At 44.4% G+C, this 27244-nt stretch overlaps 1 protein-coding gene across 6 annotated transcripts in view; it reads left to right on the top strand.

Annotated features, from left to right (window-relative positions):
- The first annotated feature begins 1820 nt into the window (after positions 1 to 1820).
- LOC144251495 (dihydropyrimidinase-related protein 2-like) overlaps positions 1821 to 27244 on the top strand; it is a 39408-nt gene continuing 13984 nt past the window's right edge. For 5 of the 6 annotated variants that reach the window (XM_077794366.1, XM_077794369.1, XM_077794370.1 and 2 more), the window contains exons 1-6: positions 1821 to 1932; positions 16828 to 16992; positions 19178 to 19239; positions 19498 to 19578; positions 20057 to 20125; positions 24355 to 24475. In XM_077794366.1, the coding sequence (XP_077650492.1) occupies positions 1887 to 1932; positions 16828 to 16992; positions 19178 to 19239; positions 19498 to 19578; positions 20057 to 20125; positions 24355 to 24475 (544 nt within the window). In that variant the 5' untranslated portion in view covers positions 1821 to 1886. Of the gene's footprint in view, positions 1933 to 16671; positions 16723 to 16827; positions 16993 to 19177; positions 19240 to 19497; positions 19579 to 20056; positions 20126 to 24354; positions 24476 to 27244 lie in introns of those variants that run through there. The other variant, XM_077794371.1, reaches the window with a different exon arrangement.

Consider the following 27244-nt stretch of genomic DNA (forward strand, 5'->3'; position numbering starts at 1 on the left):
CCCACTCATTGGTTTATAACTAAAGGACTTAAAATCGGTATACTAAAAATTCATTAAATTTCATTTAAATTAATACAATTTAACAAAGTCAATTTAAATAACATTTAATATAGATTAAATCATTTAATATGAACTATATAATAAAAATATTAATAAGATTAATTTTAATAAAAATCCACTTAGTGGTTTTAGAAACTACAGGTATCAGAGAAATATTAGCTATATATTCTACTTTTGTCTGCTCTCTCATTTTGCCTAACTTAAGCTAGAAACTTTTGTTTATCTTTTATCTTAATTTACCAAGATAAAAATGGGAAGACAAAACACCCAGTAGCTACACACATCAGCTTTTCCTTTGTTTTTTTCTAAATTTTGCCTTAACATTTACATTATTTTATCCAGTATCCAGGTATTTTCTTATGTTTTTATGTTAAAAGCATATGCCGTTTGATTTCAATCTCTTTTCAAATACATATATCTAAAATCCCTGTTGCTTCTGCCATTATAGTATTTTAATTTAATTCCATCTTGATTTTTGCTTTAATCTAACAATTATTTGGAATTGTTTCTATGGCCCTAATTTCATTGTATATGGAATTTTTTTTTTTTTTTTTTTTTTTGAGGAGTCAAAATTCTTCTAATTTTAGATGCACAAGGAATTGCAGCCTGTGTGATAACACCTTTACGGAATTGGCTGGCGTTTTCATTGTGGTCTAGGGCATGGTAAATTTTGGTGGCTGTAGCCTGTGTGTTTGAACATGATATGTAGTTTTGTGTGCATGGTACAACTTCTTGGTATAGCTCCTCAGTCAGGCTTCTTAAGTGCATTACACAGCTCTTCTCTATCCCTCCCCCCTGCTTGTTGGTGGTTCCTTGTTTGGGTTCTGAGAGAGGGATGTTCAGTTGATGCCTTTTATTCTGCAGGGTTTCCCATGTTTTTGCTCTATGTACCCCACGGTGTGGTACCCCAGATAACTATCTTATTGTTGTCCTGTGCTCTGTGATCCCTGGTATGTAATACTGAAAGCATGAAGCAGCCTGTTACCTCTCAGCTTCTGCAAGTGAACTGTTTCCTTGCACGTTCTATGTTTGCTTTTGTCTTTTCAACTTGATCTACTCTTTCATAATCTATTTTTGTGTTCAGTCCTTGAAATTCTCATTCTTATTTTGGATCACTGAGCATTTCAAATGTCCTTTTCTAACTTCTATGAGGATTTGGTGGTAGAAGGAGAAAGAGAGGTGAAACATGCTCACTTTCAGCCTTTAAGATTGAACCTCAAATCTTAGTGTAGTTTTGATTTTCACTTCTCTAAGTGCTAGTGATGATGAGCATATTTGCATAAATTTGTTGATTAATTTTATATCATCTTGGGAGAAGTGTCTGTTCAGGTCCGTGGCCCATTTATTGAATGGGTTATTTTATTTTATTTTATTTATTTATTTATTCGTTCGTTTGTTCATTCATTTATTTATTTATTTATTTGTGTGTGTGTGTGTGTGTGTGTGTGTGTGTGTGTGTGTGTGTATTTAGATTTGTGAGTTCTTTCTATACCCTAGAGATTAGTGCTCTATCTGATGTGTGATGGGGCAAAACTTTTCTCCCAAGATGTAGGATCCCTATTCACCTCCCAGATTGTTTGTTTTGTGGAGAAGAAACTTTTTTAGTTTGAATCTATCTCATTTATTGATACTTGGTTTTAATTCTTGTGCTATAGGAGTCTCATTAAGGAATTTTGGGACTAATCCCATATGATTGGAATTAGGGCCTGCTTTTTCTTCTGTTACATGCAAGGTCTCTGGTTTTATTCCTAGGTCCTTGATTCATTTGAGTGGAGTTTTGTGCATGGTGAGAGATAGGGGTTTAATTGCACCTCCCTCCAGTTAGAATGTCAGCGATTTTTGAAAATGGCAGCTATGATGAAGACAACAACAGTAAGTGTTGGTGAGGATTTCAGGAAAAATGTACACTCCTACACTGTCGGTGGGACTGTAGATTGGTGCAGCCAATATGGAAAGCAGTTTGCCGGCAATTCCTTGGAAATTTGGGAATAGAACCACCATTTGACCTAGCTATCCCTCTTTTTGGTCTATACCCAAAGGACTTAAAAACTGCATACTACAGGGACACAGCCGCATCAATGTTTATAGCAGCAAAATTCACATTAGCTAAATTGTGGAAACAACTTAGTAGATAAATGCATAAAAAAAAAAAAATGTGGCATTTATACACAATTAATATCACTCAGATACTTACCCTCTCGCTCAGTCCAGGAGACGCTAGTGCCCTTCACTACCTCTGTCAGAGCCTGGTTCGGACAGCTGGTGCCTCGGAGAGGACAGGCTGATCCTGCCTGCCTCCCATGTACCCTTTGTCACAGGGAGCGACATTCATGTGAGACCAAGTAAAATCCAGTCATAGACATTAATAGAATATCTCAAAAAAGTATTTAATAAAAAGGCTAGCAAATACAGGGTCTTTAATGAAACTTTAATAAAATTTATGAGACAAGGAAACTGAAAGCACAATATTTTCTTAGGAACTTTTCTGTTTGGTGTTATTCTTTACAATATAGCAGCTTTTCCTAAGAATGCAGGGAGTATGAAATTTCTAAGGCTATCTTGCTGTGTTCTCCATTAAACCCCTTGTCTTAAAAAAACCTTGGATCTAGATTAATCTTTGTAATTTTCTGAGTACCTGTATAACATATTTTTCTCAAGAATGCAGTGAGGTCGCCGTTTCCAAGAGCTCTTCAATTCTGAAATATAAGAAGTGTGTTTCCAGGCATTGAAACCCAAAGGCTCACCTAGACACAATGGAGTGAGCAGAATATATAAAAATCTCTCATGACAAATCTGAACTCTGCTTTTCCCAACCGTGTGAAGTCTACTGGAATAAGATTCCAAGTAATTTGGCAAGTCGAAGCCAAATATATACTTTGATATTCTTCTCGGGAGTAAGCCGTGTGATGTTACAGGAAGGCAGATTTTAGTGCTGAATTTCTGATCGTATCCCCCCAAAAGTTGTTCCATGCATATCATGCAAGAATGTAACCTCCAAAAAATAAATAAATAAAAGAGAGGACATTTGACGTAAGAAGGCTGGATAATATTTGCATGTTCGTGTATTTTTACCACACATCATACCTTCTTATTTCTTCCTTGCTCTGATTTGAAGCATATGCTTTCATTTTTCATTTTGGCTTACCGTGTTATCACTTAATAATAATTCAGTAAATTTACTTAGAACAAGAAAGTCACCTAATGACTCATGTCTTAGAGATGCTTTCAAATAAAAGTAATTGTGCATTTTGTACCATAGAGTATTCCCAGTGTTTCCTAGAATTGTTGCAACTGATGCTGGAGGCTTTGAAATAGAGCAGGAGGCATAAGGGCCGTGGCTTGTGACCCTTCCCAAAGTATGTAAGATTGATAGACATTGAATGCAAATAAACAACTATGCATCATTGAATTTTTTCCTGTCACTAAAATGCTAGTAGAGCTCAAGGAATTGTGAGCCTCTTTGTCTGCAGTACAGGAAAAATAAGAAATTTAAAGACTTGAGTTACATACAATTTCTGATAACATACCTTAGGTTGGTTCTCAGCTTAAAAAACACAAAAAGAGAAATGTCATCATTTTCCATAGCATTGGGAAACTTTTCATAGGTGGGAAACTTTACTATCAGAGCTCATCGGTTCTCAGACATTTATATGTTTTGAATACTTGGCCAATGTGCCTTTGGGATGCGTCCTCCAGTTGTTGTTTCAGTGATTTTGTTCATGCCTAACAACTGATGGCATCTTAATTTTGGTAAAATAATGTAAATGTTAAGGTGAAATTTAGAAATAAGAAAGGAAAAGCTGATATGTGTGTAGCTACTAGGTGTTTTTCTTCCTTTTTTTTATTTTTGTAAAGTAAAGCAAAAGATAAACCAAAAGGTTCTAGCTTAAGTTAGGTAAAATCAAAGAGGAGAAAAAAGAAGATAACATTGCTAATACTTCACTGCCACCTGTAATTTCCAAAACAACTAAGAGCATTTTTATTAAAATTAACTTTATTGACATTTATATTAAATTATATAGTCAATATTAAATAATTCAATCTATATTATGTTAAATTTACTTTGTTAAATTGTATTAATTTAAATAAAATTTAATGAATTTTTAAATATAAATCATACTATAATTTAACATAAGTTAATAAACAATATCAATTAATAAAATAAATTTAAATCAAACCATCGTATTAATAAAAGAAATTTAAATAATACTACTAATAAAATTAATTTAAATTAGATTGATTTAAATTAGATTAATTTATATTAAATGATAGTATAATTTATATTTAAAAACATATTAAATTTTGTTTAAATTAATTTTAATAAAAACGTTCTGAATGGTTTTAGAAACTACGGGTGTCAGAGAAGTATGTGCTATGCAATCTGCTTTTTCGCTTCTCGGATTTCACCTACTTAAGCTAGAAACTTTTGATTCATCTTTTACCTTAATTTATCAAAAGGTTATAACTACTCCTGTTGTAAAGCTTTTCATCTTCCAAAAACTGTTGTCAGCTTATTTCTCTCCCCAACTTGTTTTGATCAAATGTTTTATAAAATGTGTTTATAAGAACGATTGTAGAGCCCCCAATAGTAGGTAGATAAGCAGTCCAGATATTTAATGATACATTCTTACTAATTAACTTTTCCATTGGCAATGGATCATGTGATCCCACTTCGGGGTTGCCTCATAAAAATACTCTTCCTTCTGGACATATTTATCATCTGGAAAACTGAATTAATGTGAAGTGACTTTCGTAGAGAAATGGAAATCAGCAAAATGGATAGGGGTCATAGAATTTGGATTCAAAGCATCTTAGAATTTATCCACTAAGCTTCCTGTTTAGGTCCTCCCCATTGGAATTTTCGCTTGGTAGTTGTACAATGTTATCTTGGATAAACTAAATATTCTCAACGTTTTGCAACATTATATTTGGTTTTCATGTACTCTAAATCTGAGACATCCTTCTTATGGGTTGGATTTCTCTCGTTTCCTGTGATTGCATGTATCGTTTTTATCTTAATGCCATTAAGTGAGGTTGGAACTAGTGGTTCAAGAAGGCTGCTCTGTACAGTGGCTCACAAAAGTACATCAGAATTGATAACTGGTGATGATTATCTGCTACATTGGAACAAAATTCTATAAACAAAAAGTGCTACAAAAAACAAAACAAATTTTTTAAAAAGTACTATAGCAAAAAATCACAACAACAACAACAACTAAAGAAATGAAATAAAATACCTAGTAGCTATACACTTACATATACCAGCTGTTTTGCTTTCTCTTTTTGTCTACAAGCACATGCGTGCTTTTTCAAAAGGCCATGCTGTAAAACATCAAAAAGGGTTATGGCTTCTTTAGAATAATGCTAAATATTTAGAAGATCCTGGAGTACAGCTCTGGCCCTGTTGTGCAGGGACACTGGCGACGGTGTAAAGGTGGGCATGAAATCTGCAATGGGTGTGAAAAGAGGACGCCCAGGTCCACCAAGTCCAACTCCAGCGAGGTTACTAAGAGGCACCGCTGCAGAACGTGGGACCAAGAGTGGATTCCCGTTGGTGCTTCTGCCAGCTCTTAATTTGGCTCCATCTTTAACATTTCCTGGTAAAGGGGTTCTGAAAAAGAACTCTGAAGCACGGGTTGGGGTTGTTGATTTGGTTTCGGAGGTGTGCTGGGGACACTTGTTGAAGCCCCTCCAAGGCAACTCCTCATCCACTTTCTGACACCACCATAATCTTTATTCAACAAGTGCTCCATTTCGTCCTTTGGAACGTCCAGGATGCTCCCCATCAACTGCAATACTTCACGACGACGTTTGCCTTTTGTTATCTGGAAATGAGCGATTAGAAGGTTTCGCATGAGGACTTTGTCCACTTTTCCTTCTGCGCTGTTGACCAAAGTCGACAATTTCTGTTGTGCGTGGTCCAGCATTTCTTTTCGGAGCTCGTTTTGTTTTTTCAGTTCTGCCATCTGCTCTTCCTTGAGATCTAAGTCTTCTCTCAGCCTGGAAGCAGAATCCCACAGAGCATTCGCTTGATCCAAACGTTCCTGCAGTGATGTTACTTCTCCTTCTAGCTTTTCGGCCTTGTTCTTCCATTCAGCTATTGACTGTTTTTCTTTGGCTAGTTCAGCAGAATGCAGAGCTTTCTCTTCTTCTTGGAAGTGTTGAACCTCGTTTTCTCTTAGGATTTTTACTTTGGTCTCTTGAAAAATATCAGAATTCAGTGTTTGAGCGTCTCCTCTCTCTCCAGGCAACTGGGCTTTTAGTTCTTCAATAGTTTTCTGCAAGTTCTTAATTTCCTCCTCTCTTTCTAAAATTAACTGGCTATGCGCAGCATTCATCTGCTCATACTTGTACTTAAATTCATGCATTTCCTCCTTCTGCTCCTGTAAAGACTGAAGTAGTTGCATTTTATGCTGGTTTTGATTTTCAATTATATTCAGATGGTCTTGAATTTCATCTTCCAGATGATTTTTGACTATGTTCAGTTGAGATACCTCCAATTCTAGTTCTGTGATAGCATCAAGAGCTTCAGGCTCAGCCACTGGTGCAGCTTGATTGTGCTGTTCCGTAAGTATTTCCAGTTCTACTCGCAGATAGTTGTTTTCTGCTCTCATGTAGGTAAGACTTTTGTCCTTTCTTTCAACGGATTGCCTTAAAGTTTCATTTTCTCTTAAGGCCTGAGAACACTTATGTAAATCCTTTTGTAGTTGTGAAATTTTTTCTTCGAGTTTTTCAATAAAAACTTCTTTCTCATTTATGACTTGTGTCAATCGCTCCTCTTCTTCTATATAAGATGCCAAAATTTCCTCAGTTTCTTTTTCATCAGCAGTCATTTGCTCAATATTCTTTTTGAGTCCTGCTATTTCAAAGTCCTTCTCTTGATTGAGTTGAACTGCACATTCGTGTTTCAGCTTTAAGGCCGAGGTATTCCAATCATGTGCATTGGAGAGTTCCTGAATAGTCTGCCTGTGATTATTTGCTTCTTCCAACAGTCTTTTTTCTGCCTGGTGCAGTTTGGCTTCAGTCTCTTCTTTGTCTCTTTTGAGAGTCTCCGTGATAGTGTCTTTTTCTTGAGAGATTTGATTGTAAGCAGCAATAGATTCTTCCAACTTACGCCTTACATCGTCACGTGCTAAAATCAACATTTCATTTTCCGTCTTGAGTTCAACAGCAACTTTCGTTAAGTTTTCGTTGAGCTGTTCCTCTTCAGAAAGATTTTGACTTAGGTTGCTAGCTTCAGCTTCTCGTTCTTTAGGCATGTCATCCTTACAATGACTGTTAGAGTCTTCATTCAGAGAGGTTCGATACTTACTCTTAAACCCAGACAGCTCCTCTTCAAGTTGTCTAATGTGATCCTTAAGCCCAAGGTTTTCCTGCTGGATGTTTGAACTATTTTTTTGTGACTGATTTAGCTGATCTACTAAATCTTCTACTTTTCCTTCAAGCTTCTGCTTGGTTAAATGCAAATCACTGAGGCTCCGTGCATTCTCAGTTAACTTCTCCTTCTGCACATGCAGCTCTTGGGATATGTTCATTTGCTCATCCTCAAGTTGATGAACTCTCTCTTTTTCATCATCTAGATCTTGTTCCAACTTCTTGATGACAAGGTCTCCTTCATTTTGTTGTTTTGATAGCTCATCTTGTATCAAAATCATGTGCTCTGTAGCTTCCCGATTCCGATGATCCAGTTCTTCTAACTCAGCCATCAGCATTTTCTTTTCATTGATAGTCTGATTCAGTTCTTCCTCCTTTGCCTTCAAGTGAAGTTTTAAGTCTAGTAATTGTACATTCAAATTCATGTCCGTTGAAGCTCTGTTTTTCATGACTTGATAGTCACGGCTCAGTTTTGACAGTGACATCTGAAGTTCCTCTTTTTCTTGACTCAATGATGACTTCTCTTTTTCTAGAGCTTCAACATGCATTTTAAGTTTCAGATTGTCTTCAGCAAGACGGTTATCCTGGTTTAAACCATTTAGTCTCACGATTTCCTTCTCCGCATCAGCCAGGGCTCGTTGAAGCCTGAACACTTCTTCCACTGCTGAATGCTGAGGAAGGGTTCTTCCCTTTTCTGCCACAGTAGAACTCTGCTCCCAAACTGAAATTTCATGCTGATGATCATATATGTCTGGACTTTGGTTTGGTTGAAGAGTCTTGATAGTATTTAGTACTTTGCAGATTTCACTTGAGTCAGAATGGTGCGTTCCCTGAGCCTCAGCAATCTGCCTCGAGTGGCCAACTTCAGATTCATGTTTTGCAACTTCAGTTGGTAATCCGTTTGTTTCTTGTTGTGATAAAATTATGTCACTAAAGTCCGTGTCATCATCACGAAAGGCTGAAAAATGACTACCGACCAGGGAACCGAACGGAGCCGGTGCAGTTGTTGTTGGTACACCACAAGCTCCCGAGCGTACTGATTGAGCAGCTGCCTGTAGTTGGAACATTTGATCTTGCAGTACAATCTGTCCTGCTTTAGGATGGCTGATCTCTACCTCTTTCTGTGGCAGTTGATTCTGGGAACTTACAGACTGATGGTTTATTTGTAGCTCTGATGCTTCATGCTTTTCTTCCAGGTCAGTACAGCACTTTTTCGGTCCTTCATTCTCACATCTTAGTGTGGAATCAGTAGTTTCCGTTTCCTTTCTCCAACAATGATGTAAAGCTGCTTCTGGGTCTCCTAAGTCATCCAGAAGCATTTCCCTGTTGAAGGTGGAGCTCTGGCCGGTGAGGAAAGCCAAGCTGCTCCCCACCTGACCCAAGAAGTGGCCCAAGCCTGAGCCCAGGCCTCCAAACCAGGACCACATCGTGGCCACTTCAGCGATCCATCGGACCAGCTCTGAGAAGCGCGTCCATCACCATCCACTTCTCTGCCCCGAACGTCCTCCGGCGTTGCCGGGGTCGATTATGACCCAAGCGCTCAGAATTCCTCAGAGCGCGGGGTTCCTGGGGCTCCACCAACACTAATCATCCCTTCCTGCCTGTAAACTCAGAAGCCTGTCCTGCGCTTTGACCAGGGACTGGCATCCAGTAGCACACTCACCCCCTGCAGGGCCTCTGCTTCTTCCCTGCACTTGCCTGTCAGCTATTGGCTCACAGGATTGGGCAGGGTTGGCTGGGAGGAGCTAGAGATCCAGGAAAGTGTCCCAGTTTGAGTCCCAAGGCAGTGTGCTGTGGAGCCAGGAAGAATCAATGTTGTAGATGAAATCCAAAGGTAGTTCACTGGACAGTTCCCTCTTGTCTGGGAGAGGTGGGCTTTTTGTCCCATTCAGTTGCATTCAGTTGACGAGGTGAGGTCTCGCTCCACATTAGAGAATGGAATCTATTTAACTAAAAGTCCCCGATTCAAAAGTAAATCTCACCCCATAACACCAGCACAGACACACCCAGAATAAAAGTTGGCCAAGTATCTGGGCATCGTAGCCCAGACGAGTTAACATATAAAATTAACCATCACAGAGTCTTAATCAGTCTCAGAATTCAAATTATAATACGGATTAAATTTCACTAAAGAACCATCTTTACCCTTTCCAAAAGTAAACTTTTGCTGTTAATCTATACATTTTCGAGTTCATTTTAATATTATTTGGTCCTTGTTGATTCTGATTGAAGTTTATTTAAGTGCTCAAAAATTCCGCTTAAATTTCACTTAAGAAAAATTTGTTTTAGAGCCAATAGGTTGATGTTCACTTCACCTATGGTTGTTTATCAGTGCCAAATATAATCCAGGTTTCAAGAGTACAGAGCGAAATAGAAAGTTGAGAAATTTTCTACTATGGAGTAACAATCCTAAATGTAATTCCCATACCTCTAAGGATCAGAAGGAGTTAAGATAAGGCCCTGCTTTCCAAGGTGTTTAAATTCCAACAAGTTAATGAGGAGGCAGTTTTGTAGAGTTGGGGACAAAGCAAAGAGAGGAAGCACGTGGGCTGTAACAGACAGACCAGTTGGGACCAAAGCAATTTTGGAGCTAAACTGACAGAATGCATTTATGAAACCTCTCTCACAAGCATGAGTTGAACAGTAAATGAGAACATAGTGTGTGTAGTTCTCACCTGATGGCTGGTGCAGAGAAAGTGGCCAACAAATGGAGCCTGCTGCCACTTTGTTCATATTTGCCTTTTTGTTTCCTTTAGGATCATTTTCCTTATTACCCTTTAGAAGGGGTTTGGGTTTGCTCCCATTACTCTCTTCCCAGAGCCCATATTCAGGAGACTCTTTTCCTTGAGCTGTTCTTTCTATATGTCTGTTCAGGAAACAAAACCCCAAGGTGGCAGAAATAAAATTTAAAAAAAAGGAAGAATTTTTGGAAAATTAATGGTTAAATAGATTCTGAGGATCATATGAATCACCTCATAATGTCTCTTGCCTTCAAGATAGAGCAAGTAGACATAATTACTCAGATTGCTATCAGAAACTAGTGACTGCATTTGTGTCCTGTGCTAGAAAAGGAAATCTTCTTGGTCCTTCTTATTCATCTCCAAATCTGAGAGAGAAGTCAGGCCTGTGTTAGTCAATGTCTCCTCATAAAAGACTAAAATAAAAATTTAAGCCCCTTTTAGCATCTGCTGAAGTGAGAATCCACGCTGTACCCCAGCTGTGTCTACTGTTGAAGAAGGCATCAACAATACCAAGTGTCCTTTTCTCCCTTTAGACCATTCCTCCTGTGTGTGTGTGTGTGTGTGTGTGTGTGTGTTAGAAGACTTTTTCATCACTTTGACAACATACCTGAGAAAATTAAATGAGTAAATATTTATTTTGGTTCAATTTCAGGCTCCATTGCTGTGGCCTGAAGTGAGGCAGATTACCATGGCAGAGAGCCTGGCTTCAAAACAGAGCTTCTCAACTCATGGAGATCAGGGAAATGGTGAGGGGAAGAGAGGACTGAGGAATATGATGTACCCTTCCAGGGAATCAACTCCAGTGGCCTACCCTCCAACTAGGCCCTACCGCCCACAGTTTTGACCAACTCCCGATAGTCCTGTCCAATCATGAACCCATCAGTGGATTGATCCACAGACGAGGTTAGAGCTCAGGATTCAATTCACCTTTCTGTAGAGTCCGTTCTGAATGCTGGTGGATTGGGGTCCAAGCTTTCAACACATGACCTTTGGGCAACATTCCAGATCCAAATTATAGCAGGGTGCCTCCTTCTCTTTAGGTGTTCTGTGTTTGTTTATTGTTTTAAATCACAAATAATGATCCTTTTTCAGTGTAAGACCTATCCCATTTGGCTTGAATCTGGTTCCAGTGGTTGTTGCTCCTCCTGCTGAAAGGCATTTCTGATCACTCAGATTCGGTCTTCTAGCATGGTTCACTCTGACCACAGCTGTTTGTCATTTTGTATTTCTATCTGAGAGAGATACCTACCTAGTGTATTCGAAACTGACCGTCCAAATAAAAGCATTTCTCTTCTTCTCAATATGTTTGGAATATTCCTGGAAACTATGGGGGATATGGAGGGAAAACCCTGGCTCATTCGCGAGCACACGTGACAAAAAGGATCCAGTAATCATAAGTGTATCCTTATACATATATTCAGTGCCCAAAAAGTACAAGGTATTGTGGTAGATATTGTGAACAACATAAAGCTGTGTTATATACATTTCCTGCTATGAAGTGCAATTGAATACAGTCAGTCAATGGAGAAGATGTTACATGGAGTGATCCTTGAAATATAATGCAAGGTCAGCCATTGACGACTGTGATGGTGAGGATCTCATATGGGGGAAAAGACTAAGTAAGAAAGAATAAAGCCAGAAGTAGAGAGCCCTGAATAATGTGGCTTTGTTAAAACACAGTTGAAGGTTAAAGTAAGGAAAGCTTTTTGAGTCTATAAACATAGGGTGATAAATTCTATGCAAGATATTAAGTTTGTACTTCTTTTAATACCTCATGATTCATTCAAACATTTTCTTATAGATTTCAGTAGAATTTTTAAATCTCTTTAATATGGGCCTTGTCTCGTTTCTTTTTTTAAATTTTTATTGGTTGCTTAAGAAAAAATTACAATGATCTTGACATATCATATTTCATACATTTGATTCAAGTGGGGTATGAATTCTTATTTTTACCACGTGTACAGTTTGCAGGATCACATTGGCTGTACGTGCAGGTTTATACATACTGCCATACTAGTGTCTGTTATATTCTGCTGCCTTTCCTATTCCCTCCCTATCCCCCCTTCTGTCCCCTCCCCTCCCATAATCTCTCTCTACCCCAGCTACTGTAATTCATTTCTCTCCTTTTTTCCCCCCTTTCCCCTCACATCCTCTTCTATGTAATTGTGTGTAACAATGAGGGTATCCTTCCATTTCCATGAAATTCCCCTTCTCTCTCCCATTCCCTCCCACCTCTTGTCCCTTCTAATTGGTAGTCTTCTTTTCATGCTCTTCCAGCCTGCTCTGTTTTGAGTCCCCCTCCTTATATGAAAGAAGACATTCAGCATTTCTTTCCTAGGGATTGGCTAACTTCACTTAGCATAATCTCCTCTAATGCCATCCATTTCCCTGCAAATGCCATGGTTTTGTTATTTTTTAGTGCTGAGTAATATTCCATTGTGTACAAATGCCACATTTTCTTATCCATTCATCTATTGACTGGCATCTAGGTTGGTTCCACATTCTAGCTATTGTGAATTGTGCTGCTGTGAACCTTGATGTAGCTGTATCCCTATAGCATGCTCTTTTTAGGTCTTTGGGAATAGTCCGAGAAGGGGAATAGCTGGGTCGAATGGTGGTTCCATTCCCAGCTTTCCCAGGAACCTCCATAATGCTTTCCAAATTGGCTGCACCAATTTGCAGTCGCACCAGCAATGTACAAGTGTACCTTTTCCCCCCACATCCTTGCCAGCACTTGTTGTTGTTTGACTTCCTAATGGCTGCCATTCTTACTGGACTGATTTGGTATCTTAGAGTGGTTTTAATTTGCATTTCTCTGATTGCTAGAGATGGTGAGCATTTTTTTCCGTGTATTTTTTGATTAATTGTGTATCCTTCTCTGAGAAGTGTCTGTTCAGGTCCTTGGCCCATTTGTTGATTGGGTTGTTTGTTTTCTTAATGTTTACTTTTTGAGTTCTTTGTGTACTCTGGATATTAGGGCTCGGCACATTTGTATCTTTAAGAATTGGCATAATCAATGAAATGTTCCGCACACGTTTGTAGGAAGATTAACATAACACTCCAGTGACAATACAGTAGTAGAAGGATTGATTTGGACTGAGAAGTTGTTCAGTGAATGATATATTACCCATAAATTTGAATTCTCATTATCATAAAGAAGCAAGGTGGAAATAAGAATTTCTTTAAGAGAGTGTTGGGTCTATGGCTCAAGTAGTAGCTCGTTCACCTAGCATGCGTGAGGCATGGGGTTTGATCCTCAGCACTACATAAAAAAAAAAATAAAATAAAATAAAGATGTTGTGTCCACTAAAGGCTAAATAATAAATATTTTTAAAATAGAATTTAAAATAATAGTCCATAAATGTTATGTACAAACTGTGAAAGTAGATTCGTCAACAGATTAATTGTCTGCCTCGAACTAGAATCAGTTGCCTACTGATTTGCCTGGATGATGTTCTCAATTCTGGTTTTTTTTTTTTTTTTTTTTCTTTCATTCCACTGGGCAAACATCTGCCGGGCTTTCTTGATGGCAACATAGTGATTACTGAGCTCCACCCTATTAGAAATACAACTAGTTTTCAACTCATGAAAGTCTATAAAAGCCACTTTTTTAGAAGTCTCTAAACTTTGGAACTATTCAATGATACTCTATTTTTGCCAGCAATAAACAATATATATATATTTTAATGTAAAGGGCAAGGTATTGAACAGACACTTCACAGAAGAAGCAATACAATCAGTCAATAAATATATGAAAAAATGTTCAACTTCACTAGTAATGAGAGAGATGCAAATCAAAACTACTCTAAGATTTCATCTCACTTCAATCAGAATGGCAATCATCAAGAATATAAGCAACAGTAAATGTTGGCGAGGATGTGGGGGGGAAAAGGTACACGTATACATTGCTGGTGGCACTGCAAATTGATGCAGCCAGTCTGAAAAGCAGTATGAAAATTCCTCGGAAAACTGGGATCGGAAGCACCATTTGACCCAGCTGTCCCACTCATTGGTTTATAACTAAAGGACTTAAAATCGGTATACTAAAAATTCATGCAGGCATCCCTCTAGGTATTATGAATAATCTAGAGATGATATAAAGTATGTGGGATTTAGCTAGTGGTAGGGGGCCTGCTTAGGGGCCCTGGATTTGATCCTGAGCACAATAAAGCAAAAGGAAGGGAGGAAAGAAGGAAGGGAGGGAGGGAGGGAGGGAGGAAGGAAGGGAGGGAGGGAGGGAGGGAGGGGACACTCAAGGTTTTGAATGGGTCATATGCAAATGCTATGCCATTTTACATAAGGGACCTGAGTGTCTGTGGATTTTGGCATGGGCAAGACTTTGCCTCGCAATACCAAGGGGTGACTCTAACTCTGGCTGCTTCACCTGATCCTGTGTGGCGGAACGTGAGAGCTGAGAGGCGACATTCTTTTACTTACTTAGTTCATTTATTGAGCTCTTCCTGTGTCCCAACCCTCAGTCCCTGCTCTGAGGAATTTGTCCTAGTGGGGGCGTGGTCAGACAGCACATTATTAGTGATGCCTGTATGGAAACTATTTCAAATCGTGGTGTCCCCATGGGATGGTGACAGACCTGATGAGAAGGATGAGGAACAAGGACAGTAGATTTCCAGAGAGGGGGCATCTGGGATGGGCAGGTGCTGGGCGGCCCAAAGAAGTGACAAGCTGTCAGGGTGGCCATGGCCGTGAGCAGGTAGGGGACAGAGTGCATTGGGGATGTCAGCTGGGCCCAGACCCACGGGACCTGGGGAAGGAGTCTGAATTTGACTCTGTAGATGGAGGCTGGCCCCTGAAGGATTTCAGCCGGCGACTGGCAGCAGCTGAGTAAAGGTTTTAGAAAACTCACTTGGCTGCTTAGGAGGGAGGTTTGGAGGAGGGCGAGAGGTGAAGCAGGGGAGTGGCCGTGGAGACTGTCCAAACTGATTGTTACTGAGGTTTTTCTGTTTTTTTTTTTTTTCTTTTTCTTTTTTTGTGAGGAGGGAGTCAGGGGCACAATTTAAGAAGAAGAATTAGAATTGTTTTGTCATAATTTCTGGTAACATTTTACCAACGGAACAGAATTGCATTTAAAATGTGCATCGATTTTACTTTTTTAGATAATGTTAGAGTATTACAGATATCAGGACTGATCGATTATATAGACATGCATATATTTTATACTAATGCTTGCAAATATTTATGGAAAAGTGGATTCTATCCAAAGAAATTTACCACAGTGTGCCATATTTTTAAATTTTTTAATTGACACATAGTAACTGCATGTACTTTCATATGGTGCAGTGTGACATTCAGTGCATATATACAATTTGTAATGATCTGATCAGGGTAGTCAATATGTCCGATGACCATATCCCTGACATATATAAAGGCAAGCTCAGGGGATCCCAGTTTAGCAGCATCTGCAAGTTTGATTCATTTCAGAAATCTGAGCTCACCGTGTTGCCAAGGCTGGCATTTTCTTAGCTCAGAACTGTTTACCTGGGTGCAGAACATCTAATATTTTATTTAGGAAGAATGCCTCATTGCTTTAGGCATCTGGAATCCTGGGCTTCATCTTTCTTGTTGCCCAAGTTTGATTCAACCTTGGACAAATCCTTTTGCTTTGTATTTCTGAGGTGCTTCCTGTAAAGCTGGGTGACAGTAGTCTAGAAAGCCTGTCATCACAGTGGCTGGGTGAGAGCTCCCCTAGGCCTAGGAGAGACAATGGCACCTGCAAGGGCCCTGTGGTGGGAGGACGGGCTGGGGGTGCAGCACCCCCAAAACAGCCTTTGGCGCTGGAGAGCAGAATGCAAGGTGGGGCTGATCTAGGATCATGTGTGGAGGTTGGCTGGGATTCTAACCTTTATATGACGTGCAATGGGACACTGTTGGAGGGTTTAAATCAGGGAGCTCGATAAGGGTGATAGCTACGCCTCTCATTTAATACCCATAATAAATGTCTGTGCTGGGTAATATTGTCCCCCATTTTAAACCAGCAAGACATTTCTGACCATGGAGATTAAGTAGTTTACCCAAGGGTACCTTGAAGGGGGAGCCAGGAAACAGACCCCAGGTAGCCTGAGCCATGGTCCTTTGTCCTCCGGGTCAGCCTACCTCCATAATAATATCACAGCAGCCACCGTTTTAGAATGCTTTGAACTCTTAAGATGAAAGATTTCCCTTAAATTACAGACTGGTATTATGCTGCAGAAACATGAGCGGCCACGGGAGAGTGGAAAGGCCCGAGTGTGTGGCTGCGCTCCAGTCCCCCCAGTGCCTAGCTGTCTGGTGGGGGTGTCTCATGGCACCTATCAGCACAAAGAAGTTCTGGCTCCTCTGGCCGGTCATTTGACACTGCCATTGTTCATAAGGACACATTGTCCATGAAGCGTGCCCCCGGGGTTAGGGACTTGGAGTTGGGAAATCAGATCCGGGCAGTTCACGTGTGGTTTCCCCGGAGCATCCAAGGACAGGTTTCTCCTTCGTCCCTCCTGAGTACTCAGCTGGCTTCAGAGCATTCTTAGGGGCTGACGAAGGCATCGCTGTCTCGGTTGGGAACCCAAGAAGCCCTGTTCAGGGGCCAAGTGGGAAAACACCTGCCAGCCGTGGCCTGTGAGTTTCTTGAAGATGACGACGCGTGTCTCTTCTCTCCTAGTTGACCACGTTGTTCCCGAGCCTGGGACGAGCCTGCTGGCCGCCTTCGACCAGTGGAGGGAATGGGCCGACAGCAAGTCCTGCTGTGACTACTCTCTGCACGTGGACATCACCGAGTGGCATAAGGGCATCCAGGAGGAGATGGAGGCGCTGGTGAAGGACCACGGTAGGTGGCGCTGCCCTGACACCTGCTGCTGATGGCTGCACTTCCGTCCAGGCATTGGCAAGGCCCTGGGGAAACTCTGGGTACTGCCTCTGGATCCCAGTTGTGCTTTTTGCTGGTGCCTGGCCCTGAGCAAGGAGAGCGGGCTTTGGGCAGCAGCCTGTGCTCACTGGAGGGCCTAACCCCCTGCAGTCGTGGTTGGTAGAGAATGTGAGCCCTGCTATGGGCCTGTTTTTGGGTGGCAGCTGCCTACAGCTTGCTGGTCTCAGGGACCCTTGCTCTCTAGCCAGGCTGGGAGTTGGGGATGTGGTGAGCGTTGGTTGAGCCCCGTGAGGCTGCTGGCCAGTCAGGGTGCACCTGAGCCGTGAGTCCAGGGTCGATGTGAAAGTAGGGGGACACTTCACACCTAAGGGGGCTTTTCTGTTTCACAATTTCCAGGGATTGGAGAGATTCACTGGGAGGCGGGAGGAATCCACCTTAAGGTGTCTCCAGGACTCCGGTTTACAGGAGCCTGGGGGCTCAGGGGTTTGGTGGGGAAGTCAAACCACGTGGTGTTTCCAGGTCTTCTTGAACTTGGCTGGGGACTGGGTTTCTGGGGCCACTTGTTGACCTCACTGGGTCTTGACCTTCAGGGAAGCATCATGCACGTAGGGGACTTCCAGGCTCAGGCGTGCTGTGTGCTGTGATCCACAGCAGGAGGGAAACCTGGGCATGGATGTGGATGTGGATGGGGTGGGGATGGGGGGCAGCCACAGATGTGGTGCAGAATCTGCAGGATGGAGAGCTAGAACCTCAGCCTTATTTCTTTGCCCTTCCACAGGCTAGCTCTGTGACCTTGGGCAAGTTGCTTAAAGTTTATGGTTCTCCCTTTAAAAAAAAAAAAAAAAAATCTCCCACATGAGCATACTGCACTGCGATGTTTCTTTCCAGCCTGAAGATTCCACAAACAAGAAAGTGGGTAACCTTTGACCTTCTTCACATTTGAGAATAACCAGACTCCAATGGATTTAACTCTCAATATTTAGAGTGAATCTACTTTAAACCAGGCCTGAGAGTTACCATGACAACTGTTGCCTAGCAAGGAGAGAAGGGTCAGGATGTCCAGGAGCATTTAACTCTGGCAGCGCCCAGCACCCCAGGTGGCTTGAATTAAGCTCCAAGGCGAGGAGGTTGTCGGGACGATTGTTTAACATTGTGATGGATGTTGGGCAGGGGTGTTTGGTCTGCTGCCTTGGGAGTCGGGGAAGCAAGAACTCCGAGCCAAAAGGATGGGCCCGGGATGTCTGCTTGTTGAGCCAATGGACCTTTTTTTATTTAAAAAAGAGTTTCTTAAAAATCGGCAAGGAGTATAGTCTGCTTGCCAAAGAGAAGACATGTGGTACTGATCTTCACAGACAGAAACTTCTAATTCATTTTCTTATTAAAGGCACGACAGACTTGTGTTGGGGGCAGCTTAAAAAAAAATATAGGAACTGTGGTAAAATACACATAACCCAGAACTCACCCTTCTAACCACCTGTCAGTGTCCGGGAGAGTGACATGAAGCACATCCATCTCCAGAACCCTTCCTCTTACTACACTGAAACTCTGCACATTAAACAATGCGTCTCCACGTGCCCTTGTCTATAGCCCCAGGCAGCAGCCCCAGGCAGCCAGCCCCATTCCACTTCCTGTCTCTCCAGGCCCCTCACAGGAGTGGATCACATGGTATTTGTCTTATTGAAGGTGTCAGAATGTCCTTTTTAAGGCTCAGTGAAATTCTGTTGCATGTATAGACCAGATTTTATCTCATCATCCATCGGATGGCCACTTGGGCTGCTATGAACATGGGTGTATAACCACTTCAGCTTTTCATTTTGATATCATTTTAAGCCTCCTGAACAACTGTAAGACTACTCAAAGGAATTCTCATGAACCCTGTCCCCAGAATTCATTGGTTGTTTATGTTTTACCCGGTTTGCCTTATCATTCTCTCTGTATCTCCATCTCTGTCTCTTTTCCTTTCTCCCCTCTCTCTGTCTGTCCGTCTGTCTCCCTCTCTCTCTCTCTCTCTCTCCCACACAACACACACACACACACACATACACACACATGTGTGGTAGCATCACTTTCTCATTCCCTTCCAGATTATTTGGTTTGGTTTGTGTATTAAAAGTCACGTCTCCCTTTCTATTTTGTCTGTCCCCAGGGGTCAACTCCTTCCTCGTGTACATGGCTTTCAAAGATCGCTTCCAGCTAACGGATTCCCAGGTAAGCGTCAGCTCTTCTGAATGGGCTGGTGGGCACGTGGTCACTGCTGCCCCCTGGGAAAGCATTCTCCAGTATACGTACATCCTTGGCTTTGTGGGGCTCGGCTGGTGGAGTCATTTAAGGATGTGATTCAGCCTTGGGGGAGAATGTGAGCCCAGTGCTTTAGCCCTGGCTTCTCACTCTCATCCCTGTTCTTTCAGTTTGTGCTGCTTTGTAAATTGCAGAGTCCTTGACTGATCCCACCTTCTTCTCTCTCAGATTTATGAAGTACTGAGTGTGATCCGGGATATTGGTGCCATAGCCCAAGTCCACGCGGAAAACGGCGACATCATTGCAGAGGTAGGGGGCTTTCGTTTGCATCATTTCTGCATCTCCTGGTGGGTGACGCGGGTAGCTGAACACCACGGAGGGAGATCAGAGGGCCTGGTGTTCCTGGGCTGGACTCCGCTGCAGTCTCCCTGCAGGCATGAGCGTCCCGCCAGCCAGTCCCTGTTTCAAGGAGGCTGTTTCCCTTGGGACCATAGTGCAGCTGCCTTGGGTGGGGTTCGGAAGCTCCCTGGTCACGCCTGGGCTTCTTACACTGTGGCTGAGGCTGAGGACCAGGAGCATATTGCTCTCAGCCTCCCAGGGGAAGGCTGAGTGGTTTGCAGAGGCTGGTCAGACAGTGAACCTTTTTCTTTATAAGGTCTTGGGACGAGGGCAGGGTGATCAGCAGAGCCAATTTCACATTTTGCTCAGGTCACCCTGGTCCCAGGTCTCTGTTGGTCAGACCTGAAGGCCAGCTTCCTGACCACCTGGCTTTCTTTACACATTTCAGGAACAGCAGAGGATCCTGGATCTGGGCATCACAGGCCCTGAGGGACACGTGCTGAGCCGGCCTGAGGAGGTGAACACCCCCAGATGGGATACGGGACTTGAGGTCCCTTGGGTGCTGTGCAGAGCCTTCTTCATGCCAGTTGAGAACGGGGCTTTTGTCGTGCAGACTGGTCTCTCTGAGAAGCTATGGCTCACATGTGTGTGCACGCGTGCATTGTATGTCTACACAGGCAAAATGAAGTGTTCTACGGAGCCCAGAGGTAGAGGGTGGGATTGTGTGGCCTGAGTGCTCCTCTCTGGTTTTCCAAGCCCCTCCTTGGGAAGCTCTTGATTATCTTCCTGTCGCCTAGTAGTTTATAACCAGCAGCCAGTTACCAAAACAGGAGCGCAGATCACCAAGCTCTTCTGTGTCTCTGGGGGGTTGTAAGCTTTTCCGTGGTAAGCCTGCACACAGCACAACACGATCAGCAGAGTTTGGTGGACAGACCCTTAAAACTGGGGAAGGAAAATTTAGAGCAGGATCCTGTTTGGCGCCACAGCCAAGAATCAGGGCCCTGGCTGGGATGAGTGAGTCACGATTGTGAACAGGAAGGGGGCTCACAATCGTGTAGGTGTAGGTGACGGACAATCTCTTCTTCCCAAGTAGAATTTTTGGCCTTTAAATGCTTTTCAGATTTTGGTCAAGGTCAAGCTGTGGCAGACCTGGCTAAGGCCGAGTCTGGCAGCTCTGAGCCAAGAGAACAATGAGGGAGTCTGAACAGATGTTCTCCAGAAAGAACTGGTGGAAAAACAGAAGGTGTGGAGGAGGAAGAGCAACCGCCAAGGCCCTGGGCAGATAGAGGCTTGAAATTAGGAGTTTTCCTACAGAAACAGGAGAAGGAAGATGCTTGACCAGAGGGCTGTAAAGGGGCAGGACCACTGAAGCAGAGCTTTAGGGCTGTCCCACAGCAAACAGGAAGGCAGCTCGCCTGGGTTTACTGGGAAGGAGAGCTGCAGGGGGGAAGCTGTTCTGGTTGCACCGGGTGCAGCTAGTTGGCAAGGCTCCTCAGGAGACACAACTCAGGGCAGGCACCAGTCAGGGAATGTCTTTTCATCTGACTTGGAGGCACCTGCACTGTGCCCGGGGTGTTTCCCCTGAGTAATTTCACCGTGTGACAGTCCTTCGAGGTGAGGAGGGGACACAGGGAGTCTTCGAGGCCTGATGGGTGGCACAGTAGAGTTCGAGCTCTACGCTCACTCCAGCTGCACCTCCTCTCCCTTTGTCAGTTTGCCAAGAGAGGTCTGTTGTGAGCTACCCCCTGAGTGGGCGGTAAAGGGAATGAAACATGGAAACATTCTGAGTGGCTCTGAGCACCCCCGTCCCATTGGGGAGAGCCCCCAACACATAGGAAGCAGCAGCTAATACCACAGTCCAGTTTCCATGCGGTTTCAGGGTCTTTCAACCACTCACATCATGATGTTAACGGAGTTTGAACTTACCAACACCTTCCTGCCGCCATGTTTTTCTTCCCAACCCACCATGTGAGACCACTCAGTAGGGTTTTCCCTGGTCATTATCTGAGAAGATGGAGGAGATTGGAGAGAATTCTGGAGATCACTGTCTGTAATGGGCGAGAGGTGACTGAGCATGTGTTCTTTCTTTTTTTTTTTTATTTAATTTTTTAAATTGCTTTTATTTTTTTAAATACATGACAACAGAATGCATCACAATTCTTATTACACGTATATAACACAATTTTTTTATATCTCTGTATATAAAGTGTGTTCACACCAATTCATGTCTTCGTTCATGTACTTTGGATAATGATGTTCGTCACATTCCACCATCCTTGCTAATCCCCTGCCCCCTCCCTTCCCCTCCCACCTCTCTGCCCTCTCTAGAGTTCGTCTATTCCTCCCATGCTCCCCCTCCCTACCCCACTATGAATCAGCCTCCTTATATCAGAGAAAACATTCGCCATTTGTTTTCTTTTGGGATTGGCTGACTTCACTTAGCATTTCTTCTCCAACTGCAAATGCCATGATTTTATTCTCTTTTATTGCTGAGTAATATTCCATTGTCGAGCAGGTGTTCTGATTGGAGCTGTGCAGGATTCTGCAGGGCAGAGAGATGAGAGAGACATGGTCCTTTCTGAAGGGACTCACGAGCTGGGGACAAAGAGGCAGATAGGAAGCAAGTACATAGGACGGAGTGTGATGAGCTAGGAGCAAGGAGCAACCCAAAGACCCTGGTACTAGGAAGAGCCTGGGGATCAGATGCAGGTGAAGAATGCCTCGTGGAGAGGGGAACTCCTGGCTGGGCCTCACAGAATGTCATGCACTGTGTCTGCCAGGAGCCCAGGGGCCAGTGCGGTTGAGCAGGTGGTGTACTGACCGTGTATGTCTCTCGATAGGTCGTCTCCTTTGCAGAAGGTGGGAATAGATGACTTCCCAAGTCCCCGAGAGCCCTATAACGAGGCAGAGATTTTACTTTTAAACTACCCTAGTCTTTCAGCATTGTGTGGAGCAGTGTGTGATTATGCACCAGAAGCCCACACCTAAGGAGAGTAAAACTCGTGGTAGAGGTGGAGTTTAACTGACTTCTCTTCCAAGGAGCGAAGGTTTCGGTTGAGCCTCTTGCTGGCTGGGGCAGGGGTGGGGACCAGCTCACTTCACACACAGCACATAGCACACAGCAGGTATGCAGATCCAGACAGAGCCCTGGACCTGGATTCTTCTGTCCAAGGCTGGTCCTGGTGGGAGTCAGTCCCCCAGGGGTAGAGCCCCTGGTTAAAGGCTCCTTGTCCCCCTAATTAGACCCATTGCGCTCGCTAGTTTGCTTGGGACAGTTCAGGGCTGGCCCTTCTGCAGAATGTTACTTTGCCAATGTGATCTCGGCGGGGTCGGTCAGAAAGCCTCCTTAGGGAATCCTTGATAGTGCCTCTTCCCCGTCAGAAGTGTCTGTGTGGGACATTGAACTGGGTAGCTTCTGGCATCCCTGGGGAGTGCTGAGGACCGAGGCAGAGCCCTCTTCATACTTCACTCTGGGGACTTGTGAAGCCCTGGAGAGGGGGGGTGGGTCCCTTCCCCAGCTCTGCCAGGAATTAAAAACATTTGGGTGCTTCATGAGCATGTTCAAGAGCCATTTGCCCTGCCTGTGGACCTCCAGACAGCCCTCTTCACATAGGTGGTGCCCAGACGGCCACATGTGAATGGAGCTGTCTTACTTCTCGCCATTAGTTTACCCGTTACAGCCAGCGGGGAACCTGAGCCCCAGGCCAACTTGGGGATACGGGGTTAGCGACTCCAGGTGGAAAGTACCAGCTCTGAGGAATGCCCAGCTTTAAGTACCCTTAATAAAGTGAAGTCATTTATTTGTGCAGCAAACATTATCGAGCATCTGCTGCAAACCAGGCACTACCCTGGGAGAGTTGGGGGCAGGGCAAGGAGGAGCAGGCCACCCCTTCCCTCCCCTTGATGAGTGCACACCACAGGCTGCTGGAAGGAGCCCGTGACCTCTCGAGGCTGCATGGACACAGCCTTACCTGCCATTTTAGACACACATAGCTGATTGCCCTGAAGATAAACTGCACCTGGGGAGTCTTCCCTGATGGGTATTCACGGGGGATCTTTAAAATACTGTCCACTGAGGCAGCCGATGTGCAGAGCCAGGTTTACCAGTTACAGCCAGTGGGGAATCTGAGCCCCTGGCCAACTTGGGGATACTGGGTTAGCTTATGAGCTCAGTCCTCCCCTCTGGGGCTCAAGGGCGTACCAGGCAGCGGCTGGCCGGCCGTGTTGGTGCGTGCACACAGGGGCCCTTGGTGCTCACAGCTGCTGCTGCCTGCCCCTGTCCTGAGCCCTGTGAGGGTGCATTGTTTTGGGGGTGATGCTGGTTTCGTTCATGAGCTTTTGACAGAAGCCCAGTCCAGAGTCACAGTACTCAATGTCTTGGCTCAAGACTGGCTGCTGAACCAATGTACTGAATAGAGATCAGCCAGTTCCCTGGACATGGTGGTTCTCAAACATTAGCATGTTGTATCCCCCATGGCTGGGCCCTGCTCCTGGAGTTCTGGTCCCCGGGTTTTGGGATCTGGTCCCTGGGCCAGGAATCTGGGTTTCTTATGGACCTGGTTGATGCTGATGTTGTCAGCTTGTGGAATAAGGCCCTATCCCTGCCACCATTCCTATTTTGATTGACACTGGGTACCCCCTGGGGCAGAACCTTGGGGACACAGCAGTCAGTCTCTTGGTGGGTGGAGGATAAAGATGGGGGCTCTGGGGTGGGCTGAATTCTTATACCTCGCTCTTCTGCTGCAGGTGGAGGCGGAAGCCGTGAATCGTTCCATCACCATTGGCAACCAGACCAACTGCCCTCTGTACATCACCAAGGTGATGAGCAAGAGCGCGGCTGAAGTCATTGCCCAGGCCCGGAAGAAGGGTGAGTGCTGTGGGCTGGGCCACCTGGCTGTGGACAGGTTGGCGGGAGGGAGGGCTCCTCACCCAGGAGGGCTCCTTTTCCGACCCTCATGCCAACTGGGACACTTTTATCACGTTCCAGCATTAACCTAATTACAGCCCAGCGAGGCAGGGAGCTCCAGTTTCCTGCCTTTGTTCCTCTGCTGCGGCCTTGTTCTTATCTATTTAAAGCCAAGGCCGGTGGCCGCCCCCGCCCTGTCGAAAAGTGGGATTTAGTTTGATGCGGTCTAAATAAACTAGGCACATACGTGGGTGACGTCATTTTTCATTTGCTACAGATCCTTTCTGGGGACCGTTACTTTGCCAAGGTGTCTCCCCTTGGAGGCTGGTGATCTTGGCGGGGTAGGTCAGAAAGCCTCGTGGTGGGCAGGGGTGCCTTTCTGCCCCAGATAAGATCCTGGGCTTGAGTACACCCCCGCCCCTTTAATAAACTATGGATGCATTCTGGGCAAGGCTGGCTCTCTGTTCATACTAGGGAGTCATTGAGAAGGCTCTGGAAACTAATTCATTGAGTGCAGCTTCCAGCGCTTCCCTCAGGGGACGCTTCCTTGTGTGGAGCATCTTATGCATAATGAATGCAGCAGAGACCTGTTGTCCCCAGCTTGGGAGCTCGCTCCTCACACAGGGAGCCTGAGAGCCCAGAGTTGGCTTTGATGGTGGATCTTAGTCTGATCTGAAATGAACACGAGAAAAGGAGCCCCTTCTTCCTAACTTTTTTCTCTCTCTCCCTACCGCTTGCCTCTCTACCTGCCCATTTCTAATTTTCTCTTGACTGGGTCTTGTCTTTCTCAGCCTCTCTTTCTCTTAGTCTCTGTCTGTACCTGTGTCTCTCTCTGTTTCTGTCGGTAGGGAGCACTTGGACCTCTGCAGCTCCGTTTCCACTTCCCCGAGGAAGGTGATCCACACAGATCGGGGAGGGCTGTGGGATTTATTTCACTGGTGGGTGACTTCATACAAGCCCCAGAACAAATTGCTCAATGACCACTAAGTCAGCTGGTCCCAGGAGATGGCTTCCAGATGGACCTAGCACTGCCTGCTCAGACCCAGCAATTCCCAGCCCCTGTGCTTGGGAGCTCTCTGGGGCTCTCAAGGGGTTGCTTTGCTGGTGCGTTCTTGGGAACCTGCCCTCTCCTGGCAGGTGCAAGGAATTGCTTTTTTGCAGTCAGCATTCCCCTAAAGTGATATGATCTCCTCAGACGTAATATAATCCACCCAAGGAGACCTTGCAGATGATGTCTTCATCACCCAGACACACATTTTCGCGAAGGCCCGGTGGGGCTCAGCCACAACACTGATCACCTGTCGCAGTACCATGTAGCGTGGGGGCTATTCACACAGTGTCCAAAAAGGAGAATCTAGAGGGCAGTTGACTTTTGTGTCTTTTATCAATTATTCTGTGCCTGGATGATGATAATTCACCAGTCAGGCAAACAGTTTAAAATAATCTTGATTTGTGGCCCTGTTATCTAGTGTGTACCTGAATTCAGACACTCACCTGCCCAGACTGGAGCATGGACCGTGTGGACCCTCACCAGACTGCAGTCAGGGCAGGTGGTCTTGGGGGACCAGCCCCCTGAGCGGTGCTGAAGCCCTTTCTTTCTGTACCTGAGTTTTCTCATCTAAATGAGGGTCTGGAGTGTCACTGAAGCATCCAGGGGGCCGGTGCCCTCTGTTGTTCCACTAACTTTCAGCTCTGTGTGTGTCTGCGGGGTGAGCACCCAAGGGAACGATTTCAGTCTTTTCTAGTTCCAGAACCTCCCAGGATCAGTCCAGCTGTACCCACACCATGGTTGCCAACGTGGCTTTTGCGTTCGGTCTTGTCACCCTTTTAGTCCTTGAAAGCCTTCGTGTCAGACCTGAGCTGCTGGAAGGAATTTCAGTGCTCTTGGGTGCTAACGAGCAGGACAGGAACCCTGGCCAACCACACCGGCCATTAAAGTTCTTTCCACCTTGTTGGGACTCCCTGACAACTTTAGGAGGCAGCTCAGGCAGCAACTTTTATATTTTGTTTTCCTTTGCAGCTGAGTCAACAAGGTCAGGGCTATTAAAGTGTGGAACTGGGGCTCGATTGCCAGGCGTCTGACTTCAGCCCACAGATCTCCACGTTAATGTTTGACTGACTTACCTGCACACTTGGAGATTATGTTAGACTAGGAAATGCTGTGGTCTCCCTGGGCTGGGGCTTCCCTCCTCAAGAACCTGGTAGAAAATGGAGCCTGACACCTGGCAGAAGCTTGGGGAATGTGGAAGCAAGGATTCCCCTGCAACCTCCTCCCACCTGCAAGGGGAGGGTAGTCATCCTCACTCATCTCCTGGGGCAATGATGCCGTTTAAATGTGATCATGTAGGTAAAGGTGTATACAATAACTTCTACCAGTTATCCTCAGGATGAAAGAATGAAGGGCTGCTTTATCCTCAGACTTGTTAGGCAAGCAGAGGAAAGACACTGCCAACTCAGGGCAAAGGTTTTCTGCTAAGGATTGCTTTTCTGCCTCGGAGGGTTCTTCTGGCCCCCAGGTCTGAGGTCTGAGGTCTGAGGCTTCAGCCATTCCACTCCTTCATCTGTGAAATGGAGAGAGATTTCTTTTTTTTCCTTCAGCAAACTTTTCCTATGTGATACTTTAGGCCTAGGTATCAGGGACAAGACACCGTCCCAAGCCTCAGCCAGCTCCTTCACCAGTAGGAAAGGGACTCTTGACCATAAAGTGACCGTGGGACGTGGTCAGTGCTA

This window comes from Urocitellus parryii (genome assembly GCF_045843805.1).
Source record: "Urocitellus parryii isolate mUroPar1 chromosome 14 unlocalized genomic scaffold, mUroPar1.hap1 SUPER_14_unloc_1, whole genome shotgun sequence".
Lineage (NCBI taxonomy): Eukaryota > Metazoa > Chordata > Mammalia > Rodentia > Sciuridae > Urocitellus > Urocitellus parryii.